Source organism: Falco naumanni, chromosome 12 (genome assembly GCF_017639655.2).
Source record: "Falco naumanni isolate bFalNau1 chromosome 12, bFalNau1.pat, whole genome shotgun sequence".
Taxonomy (NCBI): Eukaryota; Metazoa; Chordata; class Aves; order Falconiformes; family Falconidae; genus Falco; species Falco naumanni.
Window position 1 is genome coordinate 9,202,498 of NC_054065.1, and position 12,830 is coordinate 9,215,327.

Below are 12,830 nucleotides of genomic sequence, written 5' to 3' on the forward strand. Positions count from 1 at the left end.
TGCTAAAGAGGTACCTGATTGCATACATATATATGTAGAGATATATGCATTAATATGTTTGCAATGGCACTTGACATTTTATAGTTATAGTTTTATAGCATAGTCTAGAGTGCTGTGCAAACATTAATTACATGAATCCTATCAATAAATAAAATAACTAAACAAATGCTTACTAGACTGTGCCATTTTACATGTAAGGCAATTGAAACAAGAATATTACAGCTGTAATTGCCTGAGATTTTTGTAGTATTAGAAGGTGCTGGCATTACCAAGCATCTCTGACGATGCTGAAGCTTACATTTTGTGAGTTTTAGTCCTGGCTCTGTCTTAAAGCAACAGCGGAAAGGGGAAAAAGCAAGTGAAACAGTCCTGGATAGAATGATCTTGGCAAGAAGGTTATTTGGTGTGTGAAAACTTTCACAGAATATTATCACCTTGGGAGACACTTTGAAAACACAGAAGAGCCTTGAAAGAATGGCAGGGTACCCGGAGGAGCCCCAGTGCTCCAAACAGGCACTTAACAGCAGTTTTGTTTGCCTGTGGTAACAAACTGTAGAACTGGCAAAGCCACTTTTGCGGTACCATCCATTTTTTTTCCCCCTGAATTCTTAAAGCATTGACTGTCACAGGTAAAATGAACGACAGTTAACTAACTGGGTCAAGTACTGACCGGCTTTCTGGCTGTAATGTCATTTACACTGCACAGTTGAGGAGCAATTCCTTGAAGTCACTACTAAAATGAGCAAGTTAAGAGAGTTAAGCCTAGGGGCAAGTGTTCCTAAAGAATGTCTGGGGTCTTTTTCTGGTTGTTTTTTTTCGGTTTTTTGTTTTTTTTTTTTTTTTTTTTTTTTTGGGGGGGGGGGGAAGTTGGTTTGTTTGGTGGTTTTGGTGTTTGTGTTTTTTTTCTTTTGACAGGATAAGTCGAATTCTCCCAAATTGTGGAAGGTTTTCATTTTGTGCTACTGATATGTGTTTTAAGAAAATTTAATTGATTCAGCTTCTGATGGAATCATATTTACTTTATTTTTCCAAATGATGTGTATGTTTATCTGTTGTGTTTGTGGTTGTTACGGAGCTGTGTAGCTGAATGATTGGAAGGGGCTGTCTCATTTTGCCAGTGGCCATTTGTTGCTGCTAAAAATGACAACACAACTGTTAGATGCTCACAGTGACTTCAGGGTGCTGAGCTCCAGGATTCTTCCTGATGCCCAGGGCTTGCCTGAGGTGCTGCTCTTGCAGGATCCTCAACATCTATGTAAGAGGACATAATGGTTGCTAAGCCTTCACTTCAGGCTGTCAGCCAAACAGTAACAATCCCCTGCTCCAGGTAATGATGACCTGGATTAATCCAGACAGTCCAGTGCGAGTGCTAGTGTATAAGCAAGAACATTCTCCTCCAAATCTGAAAAGTAGATACAACAGTGCACGTGGCAGAATCAATAATGGGTTTTATGGTTACTGGGAAGTAACAGATAAAACTCTCTAAACTGCACGGATCCATTCACGTAAACTAGAATAACTCTTTTAAAAGCCTCAAATGGCTTCTCCAATTCACTGATAAAGCTATCAGCAAATCCACAGTCTTGGCAGTGATGACTTATATGACTGTTACGTGCTTGCAGGATGAAGCTCTTCAGTGACAAACTTAACAGCGATATAAATACAGTAAAACGTTAAGCGTGGATGATTCATCCAATTGCAAATCAAATTCCAAATATTGCAGACTTGAAACCAAACCAATGGAACAGTGTTTTGTAAGTGCTTGGAAGCACTGTGTTAGATAATGTAAGAACAAAACTGATGAGAAAATGAGAGCTAAATGTGTAACATCAGAATTGATCTACCTGAACATAGACAGCTGTGCTGCTCTTATAGTCCCTGGGCTGAAAGAGGTGCTCCTGGGGCTCAGCTCTGCTCGTTTTAAAATGGCCACCTGAAACAGGTCGGATGAATCATGGTCTGAAAGTGCCTTTTCTTTTTTTGCCATGAATTGTATGGGGAGCTCAGATGAATTCTACATGGATAGGCTGGACATGTAAGCATAAAGCAGTCAACAACTGGTTCCATTTCTTCCATTTGCTTCCCTGTATTTACTAAACTCCTCATGTCCAGCTGTTGGGAAGACTGTTCAGTCTCATGGTTGCTACATGCAAGAGGGACTAGATAAAAGGCTTTGTTTTATCCTTTAGGATAAAATAAAATCCAAAGGCTTATATTCTTCAAAGTCTTTGGATATCACATTTGACTTCACACTGTTTCTAGAGGAAAAGGCATTACACTGTGGGGGTGAGGGAACCTTTCAGAAACCATTTGAAACTGCTTCTGCTGCCTTGAGAAAGACTTCATAGAACTTTTTAAGCGAGGTTGCCGTGTTCTTACAGGATAACCAATATCCTAAATAACGATAACAGGTAGCCCTGTTACCATGTGTATGGCAATATTTCCATTGACTTCTGGATCTCTCAACCAAGTAGTCACAATCCTTTCTTATTACGATCACCTGTTTCCGTTAGGAGGTGGTTGGATGTGTATATGAAACACAGCTGAAAACATGTACTTGCGTAAGTGAGGCTTTTCTGAATTATTTTGTAGGAGAAACGTTGTACTGTGTGTTAATAAGTTAATTTCACAAGGATTGTCTTCTGATGATGTTTTAATATGAGATTTATATTTTGGGAGTGTTAAAGCTATGGCTCACAGACCCACCTGCCAGATTTGCCAAGACAAGCAGATTAGGCTTTAGTGGACGCAGCTGAATAAGACACAGGTGCAACGAGTAATGAGCCAGGAAGACTGTTATAACGCTCAGCTCAGACCTGGACCTGGCTGTGTCAGTCTTTCAGGGTTGTTTGGAGCTTGTGCAGATCTCTAGCTTCACCTGAGATCCTTATGCTGAGCCTTCAGAGTAATTATAGCACACTAATGAAAGTGTGAAATCCTTGCCTGGGGCTGCGTGGATGTGGTGGACTGGATTTCAAGTTGGGTAAGCTCTGGCACAGCTTTACTCCTCTGTGCTATTTCACATTTCTCTGCTAATGTTTGACTTAATCCTTTCCTGTTCGTGCTTTGTTCTATGTTATTTTGATGCCGGGGGCTGCTTGTGTTTCTAGCTGGCTCTCCTCTTACATGGCTCTCTTTGCTATAGCGAGTGCATGCCTTTGACTTCAGACTTGGCTCCCATCTGTGTATTTAAAAGTAAAATGATTTCTAATGCTAATTGGGGTGAGGGAAAATGAGAGAAAGAGTTTAAAAATTCATATTGAATATTTATAAGCATCCTCGGTGCATTTGGTGAAACTGGGATGAAAAGGTTTCTAAAAGGTTTCTAATTTCTGCTGGGAGGCACTTTGTTGTGCTTCAGCAGTAATGGCAGCTGAAGGAGTGAGGCCTGTGGGGCCCGGGAAGGCTCCAAATACATTTACTTATGCCAGGTTTGGGTCATATTTTCCGTTGGTGTAATTACTGAGTGGTAATGGGATGAAAGAGCTCACCTGTGTAGATTTATGGCCCCTTTTAAAGGCAGGAGCTGCACTTGGGCTCAGTGGGGGAGAGATGCTTTTTGTTACACTTTGTAAAAAAAGTATCTTTTTATTTATTTTTTTTTCTTTTGGGGAATAGATATTGGTTTTTTTCCTCAGAGCAGACAAAGGGTTTCTTTAGCACCAGTGTTTGTTTGAACCCTTGCGTGCCTGGCCACATATTCATGCTAAGGCAGGCAAAGAGCCTTGAGGAGGGTCTTTGTCAGCCTGGCTGGATGAGAGCTTTCTATGAACCTCGTTCACTGATGGATCTGTTTATGCTGATTTTGGTGATGATCAAAGGAGGCAACCCTGGGGTAACTTGTTATAAATCATCCTCTACTTGTATTTCTAAATTATTTTGCTCAAAAGAAAGTCGTTATGGACCATAGCCTCCATTGCCAGTTTTAGAACATTGCAGTGTCAGGGAGAAGTCGTTGGAAATGATGCACAAAAGCTAGTGATGTACTGTAGGAATGCTGCATTATGTGATGTAGCATGAAAGACAGTGTGGCGAGACTGAGCATCAGTCCTGTTAAAATAGGAGGGGGCAATCCAATCTGTTCTTAAGCTTTTTGTGGGCGCCATAATTTGCTTGTTAGAGGTATGTAGAGAGAACCCTGAGGTGAGTCAGTAAAATCTAATGTTAAAGGTAAGCCTGGGAAGCAAGATTCCTCTTTATTTTTGTGTTGCATTCGTCCGCTCTTAAAACTAGTTGACAGGCTGTGAATGCTGGACCTCTCACTGAGAGCCAGGTAAATACCTGATGCCACTGTTATTTTTATTCAACTTTTTTTTTTAACTGTGTTTTTTGTTTGGTTGGTTTTTTGGTTTTTTTGTTAGCATTTATTGCTGCTTTGTGATAACTTTGCTATTGCTAGGCTCTTCTGGTCAGATGACACTGATGCTGTTCCAGTTGTTTTCAGCGTTACCTCTGCTCAAGGTGGCCCCAGTGTTGCTGTTTTAGAATGCAGAACAGCGTCTGCATTGAGTCTTTCTGTGGCTTCTTTTCTTTAAACCCCTGTACCATTTTGCAGCTGATACCGATGTTCTTTGCTTTATGACAGGCAAAACTACATCTACTGCCACCATGTGTATTGCCCAAGGCAAGACCACAAAGAAAGGCAGTTTGATTTTCTCTGTCAAGTAGGCAAAATGGAATGGGAGCCCTCAGCTCCAAGGGAGCTGTGTGTGCAGCCCCATCCTAGATCAGGTGCTGGTGATGAACAGGCTACCTTACACCTGATTTTTCTTTCTTGGAGCAGGTCAGTGGTTGGAGGCTGAGCAGTGGACTGTGTCTCTTTCCCCCCCTCTCCCTTTCAGCACCAGGGAATGACTGCCCAGAAGCAATGCCTTGCAGGGAAGAATTGTAGCTGGTTATTTACAGCCATTCTTCCTGCGGAGTGGCATCAAGGACAGCACAGAGTAAACTTATTGCTCTCTTTTTTTTTTTTTTTTTTTTTCCTGGGGAAAGATTGTCAGATAAGGAGGAGAGTGCAGAAAGGCTGGGAACCATGAATTTCACTTACTTATTTTTATTTCAATATTAATTACACTTGGACTTCTCTGGTGGAGCAGCAGTCTAAGAACAACCAAGATACTTCAGAGTCAGAGGTATCGGTGCTAAAACGGTGCATGATATGAAGCATTCTCTGCTTCCTTCTATACCAAACGGTACCTCCAAGCCATTTTGCGTTCTAGATAAGCGTCTTCCATTTAAAGAGGCTTTCTTTCCTGCATTTAGTTGAACACTGAATTTTTAAAAGTTATTTTCTGGTCCATACCCTTTTCAGGAGGGAAGTTAAACTTAAGATTTTCATCTTTAGATGGTATTGTTAATAACCACAAGGAACCTGCAAATCTAAAGAAAAGGAGGAGACGGGTGGATGTATAAGGTTTTGCTCTACTTGCTGTGGTGTTTGTGATTCTGATTTTGTGTGTATTTTTGACCAGTAATTTTATACAATTATTGCAAGTAACAAAGTGTCTGTAATTCCTGAGATTTTCAGTTGTACTTCATATTGGACCATATTTATGTACCAAGGCAGTAGTAGACCCTTTTCTAACTCTAAATAATCCTCACTTGAATATTCAGGTGCTTTCCAGTAATTAGTTATCGTACATAATTGCTAATTTTTCTCTGAGGGCAGGAAGCTTTCTTTCTGTCTTACAGAAAGAACCTGAGCCACCAGGCTGAGTGCATCACTTTTCCATGCTACATGCAGAGCCTGCTGCTGCTGAAACAGGAATTTCACTCAAGTACAGTGCCAGCTTTACAATGAGAATAATACCCAGTAGTTACCGCTGCTGACCCTTCGGAGTTTTGGTTTTTTTTATGTACAGCAGCCCTTCTGTTTTCATCTCGCTTCATTACATGCACTGTTCATTTTGCTATTTGCTATTTTGCTTTAGCTCCCATCAGAGCAGGCCTCCTGGAGGAGCTAATTGCGGGACCGTAAACCCCGCTGGGAGCTACCTGCGTCCTGCCATTTGGTTGCCGCAGAGGAGTTACTGGCTCGGTAGCAGGGGCACTTCAGAGGTTGCTTGTCGTCAGATCTCAAGGCAAAATGCTCGTCAAAATGTGTGATGTTTTAGGCCTTTTGCTGGCATCTCACTTCTCCTGTGTGTACATTCATTAGTGTTAATGTTACTGTGGAATTTAGATTATTCCAGCAAATTGCTTGGTTTCTGCTATTAATTATTCACAATCCATGATGTTTGATCATTTAATATTTCACGTACTGCCTCACTTAGCTGCCTTCCTGTCTGTCGTCATGTGTCCCCCCCCCCCCCCCGCCCCCAGTTTCATTAAGCAAGTGTGAAAACCATGTGAATTGTAAAATATCTGAGTTCCTGAAAGATTACTGGGATTATCTGTGGAAAGAGTGGAAGAGTCTCAGATTTATTAATTTAGTCCGTAAGTGTGATCACTGTTGTACTAACTCTGTAATTACTTTTGTTTATGGTCAGCCTTGAATACGCTGGCTTTAAACGTTTACTGTATCATATATTGCCTCATTCCAAGTGGCACTGGAAACTAACCCTGCACAGAAAATGAACAGTGAATACGAGCTGTATGTTGCCGATATCTTCAAAATTGCTGAGAATCTTCCTTAATGGAGGAACATCAAGATCAATGTTTGACCGGAATTGATTTGAATGGTTGATACTGAGATAGAAAGAAGGAAAATAGCCTGATTTCACTGAGGGAATTAGAGGGGTAATTGGACCACAGCTTGTGATGGATGGCAATGGTTAGTACAGTGAGCGGATTTCAAGCTGTAACTGATCTGGCTATGTGAGCTTTTTTCCCCTGCATATTTTTGAGGCATAGAGTAATGTATCTGACGTGGGGAAGGGCTTTTTCCTGGACAGTCAGACCTATTGCCAGACTCTCTGGATTATGGAAATAACGTGATTCCCAGTGGGTAAAGATGTCAGATACAGGCATTTTAAACATAAATTTCCTTTTAAAAAGTTATGTAAACCCAGACAGAATTTGAGCCTTAAGATCTGTGGCTCTGAGGGGTAGATAGGAAGTATAGGAGACTTCTGTGGCCACTGCCCTGAGCTTTCATAGCCTCATTTTTCCTTCTGCCTCAGTTGTTCTGTTCTTCACATGCATGTGGAGCTCATGCAAAAAAATCTGATTATTTGCCCAGAAGAGCTCTCCAGTCAGCCCTGCAAATCAGCTCCAAGGAACCATAATGATTTTGACAAAATCTCCTTAACCTTTTATATACACTTAAAAAGAGGTCTTTCTATCAGAACAGAATGCTTTGTGGTGGTTTTTTTTTTTTTTAAGTTACTTTGCATTTATATATTATGTATCATACACGGTGCAATTTTAAAAGTGAAAATGAAATGCTTTTATTTCATTGGTATTAAATGTTTCAATTAACATAAAAAAAGAATTTGTAGAAAAAGAAACCCACAAAACTCACATACTTATTTTTGGAAAGTTACCAGATTTTAAACTTTCAGAATTCACTGTGAAATTTCCATTCCCATACTGCTCCACATGTATGCTAAAACATGTTTGCAGAACCACACCAGATGTACTGATAGATTTAATGAAACAGAAGGTAATTTAATAGAATGAAAATTGTATTTGTGAACTATGCATACCTGTATACAGGCATGGAAACTGTTTTATGGCAGCGAGATCCTGCTACCCTTATCCAGCCCTGGTTTTCACAATGAGTAATCTAGATGTCAGTCACAGTTTTTCAGTAAAGAACTTTGAACTCCTGCTAAAGAGGTTTATGTTATGAAGTATGGATAATAAAATAGAGAGGAACAGGGCTGTCACGGCTGTTCTGGAGTATCTCTTTTAAGTAGTTATTTTACATACAGGGTAGTCTAACCTTTGAAGTCAAAATGTTCACAGCATTAACATATGACTTCCCAACAAGAATATTTTTTTAACTTTTACAAAGAGAAGCATAGTTTAAAAATAGACAGTTAGTTGCTTAGATTTAAATGTTCAACTGGAATCTTCCTATTAATTGGAATGAGGAAAAAGCTGTACAATTTGAGCTGCAAATGGAGCTTTATAATTGACTGCTAGAAGTGAGATGCTATTCTCCTAATACCATGTCTTTTAGCCTTCCCAAAGCTAAATGTCTGCTAGCCTTCCAGTCCCTCTCTGCCAGTCCTGTGGAGACAGGTGCATTTAATATCAGACATACATCTTCCTTCCCTGGCACCTGCCTCAGGTGGGGCTGGAAAGCCCTCAGGAGGTGTTTGCTTGCTGCCTAAATGTCTTGGACAGTAAAGTTATACAAGACTGTTCCCAGCTGGACACTGCGAGCTGTCTGTTTCCTTAAAGTTCTTTGTACGTTCTGTTTGCTGGTGTTCAGAAGAAATTCCATATATCATATTTTTCTGAGTGGAAATCACTCTGCTTCTGCCTTACCACTTACAGCATCAGCTCAGGTGCATTGTAATGGCCCAGGAAAGCACTTGTGTAACGCCTTATGGCTGAAGGATGGTTTGTGGTAGTTTCAAATAATTTGTGGTTCATTCTGTTCTTTTATTGTAGATTTTTCAGGAAATAATCTTGATGTGATTTGGGAAGCCCTTCAGAAACTGGCACTGTTGACTTTAAACATCAGGTGGTGTTATGAAGTGTGTACAAGTGAAGTTATGCGTTGTAAACCTGCAGCAAATAACTTCAGTGTTGTGGGCACACTTTTCAAAAGTAACACAGAGTGACATTCTCAAGAGTGATTTGGGTCCTCTGGTGTAACTCTTTGTAAGTTTTACTCTAGATTCCTGAGTCTCTTCACAGGTAAAAGTTTTCCATGTCATCCTTATTAGTAGCCAATAGCTTCATGATGTTTTTTTCTCTTTTCCTCAGCTCCCTTTTTTAGATACTGGATACTTCTTTTATCACAATGGCATTGCCAAGGCCAGGAGAAGACGCAGTCTTCAACACAAGCTTCACCTGGAAAAGGATTCCAGGGTAAGTGACTCATTACGTGCACCTGTCATGTCGTCTTTGTGACACAGACTATTGTTCATGAGACCAGGTGATGATCAAATCTGTGGTTATGACTATGCATTTTTCCCCATGCTTGTTCCAAGCTTTGTAACTGCCGTATGCACACACCTCCCAGACGGCCCCAGCTTTTATCTTTATTTCACTACTACAAATACTTACATTCTCTGAGGTGTATGCTGTCTCCAGTAAGACTCAGTGATGCCACAGTCTCCAGGGCATCTTGGTGCACTCTGTGCTGTGGGGAGGGGTGATCTAGGGTATATCTTACAGTCACCCTGCCCCACCCCACCCCATGCATCCTGCTAGTCCGTGGGTTATCCACCCCAGAATATCTTTTGGTGTGAAAGATGACATTTTCTCTTCAGTCACACTGAGGACTTTTTCTTGGGGAGTAGCTTACACACCAGATGCTAAGAGAGTGTATGTTGTCAAACTTCAGTATTTCTTTCAGAGGCTTTTGCTTGCAACCGACAAATGGCATGCTCTATTTTCAGAAGCACAAACCCCTCAGACGAAAGGTTAAGGCCCCTTTTGCAGAAGGCTACAATCTGGCACTAGCACATTCTTTTTTCTATTCTTCAGAGTTTTTACACCAGTGTAATGCTGGGCTGGAATGGGGCCAGGTAGCACAAAAAATGTATTTACTGCCCAAAGAAAGTAGATAAGCCTGAGGAATGATATCATGACAGCAAATAGATTATTTTTTAATCCTTCAGCAGGATTTAAACTTTCTACACTGTGAGCAAAAAAGAGGGGGGAACAATTTTATTCCAGACAGAATTCTATTGCCAGATATTATATGGTATTGAAACACCTATGAAAATGAAAAACTGAGTAAGAAGAAAAGAAAAATAGGTTAAATAAGATTGTCACTGTTGTTGTGACAGCAGAGCAAGCAAGGTCTGATGAATTCCCAGCTTAATTTTCCTACAGAAAATTCAAGTGGTTCTGGGCCCAGGTCAAACTGGGATCCACATGGCTGGGCACTCCTGCAGCTGGCAGCCATGTGAGTGAACTACACAGGTTCCAGGTGCTGCCTGCCCCATCACTTCATCTTGGGATGCTGAGTGCTGGCAGGTTCCTTGAGGCTGCTGCTGGTCTTCCAGTGCTCTAAGGTACCTCTTCCTGGCCCCCTGCTCTAAAGCTTCCACCAGATACAGGTGAGGGGCTATAAGGAAGAGACGCATTCAACCTGCCTTGCACAGAAATTCTCAGACTTCCCTGTTTTCTTTACCGAGCAGGGATTGGAAAGTAAACCATTGAGAAACCATCCACAATTAGTGGATGCTAAGGAAATGTCCTGAGAGGTGTCTTTCATTTCCCTGAACCACCTGCTGTTGTTAAAAGCCATTTCTGAAAAAGCATACAGCTAAGTATGTTGCAAACCAGTGACTGAGTACAGTCACTGTGCAGGTGACTATACTGGAAATAATCCTCTGACAATTTTACAAATATCTGTGATACTTGTAAGAATCCACCAATTCTCATTGCAGTCTCATATTGCATGGCTGAGCACTCCCGTATAATTCCAGACTGGCTTTTGCATTGACTACCTCTAAACCAAGTGTCTGCAGTGCTATTAAGAACAGCTTAAATGAATCTACCTTCTTGCTCAAAGACATTCTGTTTCACAGTCATCTGATATTTGCGGTCTCTAGACTCTTAGTTGGCTTCTGTCACATGCAATGAAATCCCATTTTTGCTGTTAATCTCCACTTCTTCCTGGTGCTGCATACCAATAGCTCAGCTCTCCTCAGCTCCTTCCTTTGATCTGAGGGAATAAAGCCCCATGTTTAAATAACTAAGAGTATCACCCATGTGAGGAAAAGGATGATCCTGGTTGTATCTTGACCTAGTGGTTATGCTGGTGGCTGGAAGGGGGATGGAAGCAACATTTAATTTCCACATGTAACATGACATTTTTCTTGTCTAGCCCTCCTACTTACTCTGTCCTGTTGGATAGTCCTTGAGCTCTTATGATACCGTATAGGTCAGTTGCGTTTTGTAATAATTAAAATAATTACTTTTATTTCCCTTCTTTGTTTTATATCTGGAGTTTGGAGAAGTCATTAAAATTCCTGTCATATTTGCAGATAAGTGGAAACATGAGTTGTGTTGACAGTACTTAATTTCAAACTCCAAAAATAATTTCTAAATTTAATGGCAACTTTCTAGACCATTTACATTCAATTTTACTTGGCAACAAATGTCAGCACTGTCATGGTTAATATGTTAATGCATGAAGCCAAGAATAAAATGTTCCTGTTGTCAGGCTAGCCAGGAAGCAAACTTCCACCGCAGGGCTGTACAGATCTCTTGGGAACCGTTATGGTGACTGCTGTAGTTGCTTATCCCTACCCAAGTGTTGTGAGAAGGTGGGCTGCAGTTTTTCTGTATACTTTTCACTTTTAAGGAGATTACAATTCCTAGCTAATTTTAATTCTTAGTTGCAAAACAGCACAGATGTTCACTCAATTAATTAATGTTCTTTAATCAAGTAAGTCCCTTGAGGAACCATGTCAGTTTTTCAAGAGTCTGGGGAGATAGATGGCAGAGCAGTATGTGAACAGGTTACTGCATCATTTTCATGCTCTGCATGTCTTTTAAAATGCTTGAAAAAGCTTTGTTGTGTAAAATTTATTCTGTTTTTACCAAAATAATTTTGAGATATGCTAAACATACAGAGCAGTTGTGTGATAAACGTCATTGCTGTCAAAGGGGTGGGAATGGAGCATTAAGGTGCCTTCCTAGAGAATCCAGTAAGAACTGAACCTGCGCTCTGGAGAGCAGCCTCAAATATGATCAATTTGACATTAATACATCAGCGTTGCTGAAGCCTGAAGCAGCACTGGCAGCAGGTGAAGGCAGATGCAATAGTGGCAAATAGTGTGTTGTGCTATTGAGCTGTTCAAGAGAAGTGCAGGCAGATGAAGCACCGTGGCTTTTGCTGTCTGTACTGACATCCTCTCAGGGATCCTTGCGTCAGAATGGCAGATGCCACAGTGAACTGCTTCAAATGGAGACTGTTTAGTTATTTAAATTTAATTCTCTGAGGTACAGAGAACCTTCCAGGAGAGGTTTGCTCAGAAACAACTGTTTTGCATCAGTTGCAAATTCCCATGATTTCCAGGTGTGCTTGTATATTGTTGTTTTACCATGTGTGCCTTTGGTGCCAAATAGATTTGGGGTGGGGGGCAGGATGAGAAGTCTCTAACATTTTTACATGTTAAAGCTGGAATTTTTAATGAGATAAGGCATAGCAGCTAGAAATCCAGCATTTGCCATGCAAAATTGCATTTTTGTCTGTGTTTATCTGTTAATTGCTTCAGCTGAAATTTCTCAGACCGAAAGGTCAGCCATTAGGCTTGGTTTGCCTTGGGGAGCTTGACTGAAGTAGCTGCTGTGCTTAGCCCTGGAGTTGCAGGCAGGGAGGCACTCCTTGCCATGGCCCCTGGGCACAGGCAGCTGGGAGGAGGAAGCAGCAGGGTGACAGCAAGGGGCAAGGGCCCCAAGTGACATAAAGCCAATGAGGAGCCAGTGTAGGATAGAACCAGACATCAGCGGGAAGGTGAAGAGAGAATAAGTGGGACAGGCTGGAACAAGAGCCCAGAGCTGGAAAAATAGTTGAGTGATTTGGGCACAGAGCCAGCCCGTGAGCTGAGGAGGACGTGGAGAAGCACAGGGGTAGATTGGTGAGACTAGAAGCAGAGTGTCCACATTGACATCAAAGCACTCTGCCTTCTCAGTGCAGGTCAGGATGCAACCTTGGAGCAAGGTGACCTTTTTCAAGGGAGACAGCTGTACGA

The 12,830-nt window shown here is 41.3% G+C and overlaps 1 protein-coding gene across 1 annotated transcript in view; it reads left to right on the forward strand.

Moving 5' to 3' along the window:
- PCSK2 (proprotein convertase subtilisin/kexin type 2) overlaps positions 1–12,830 on the forward strand; it is a 110,160-nt gene that overhangs the window by 12,163 nt on the left and 85,167 nt on the right. Inside the window, exon 2 of the mRNA XM_040612205.1 lies at positions 8,881–8,985. Coding sequence (XP_040468139.1) covers positions 8,881–8,985 — 105 coding nt within the window. The remainder of the gene's footprint in view (positions 1–8,880; positions 8,986–12,830) is intronic.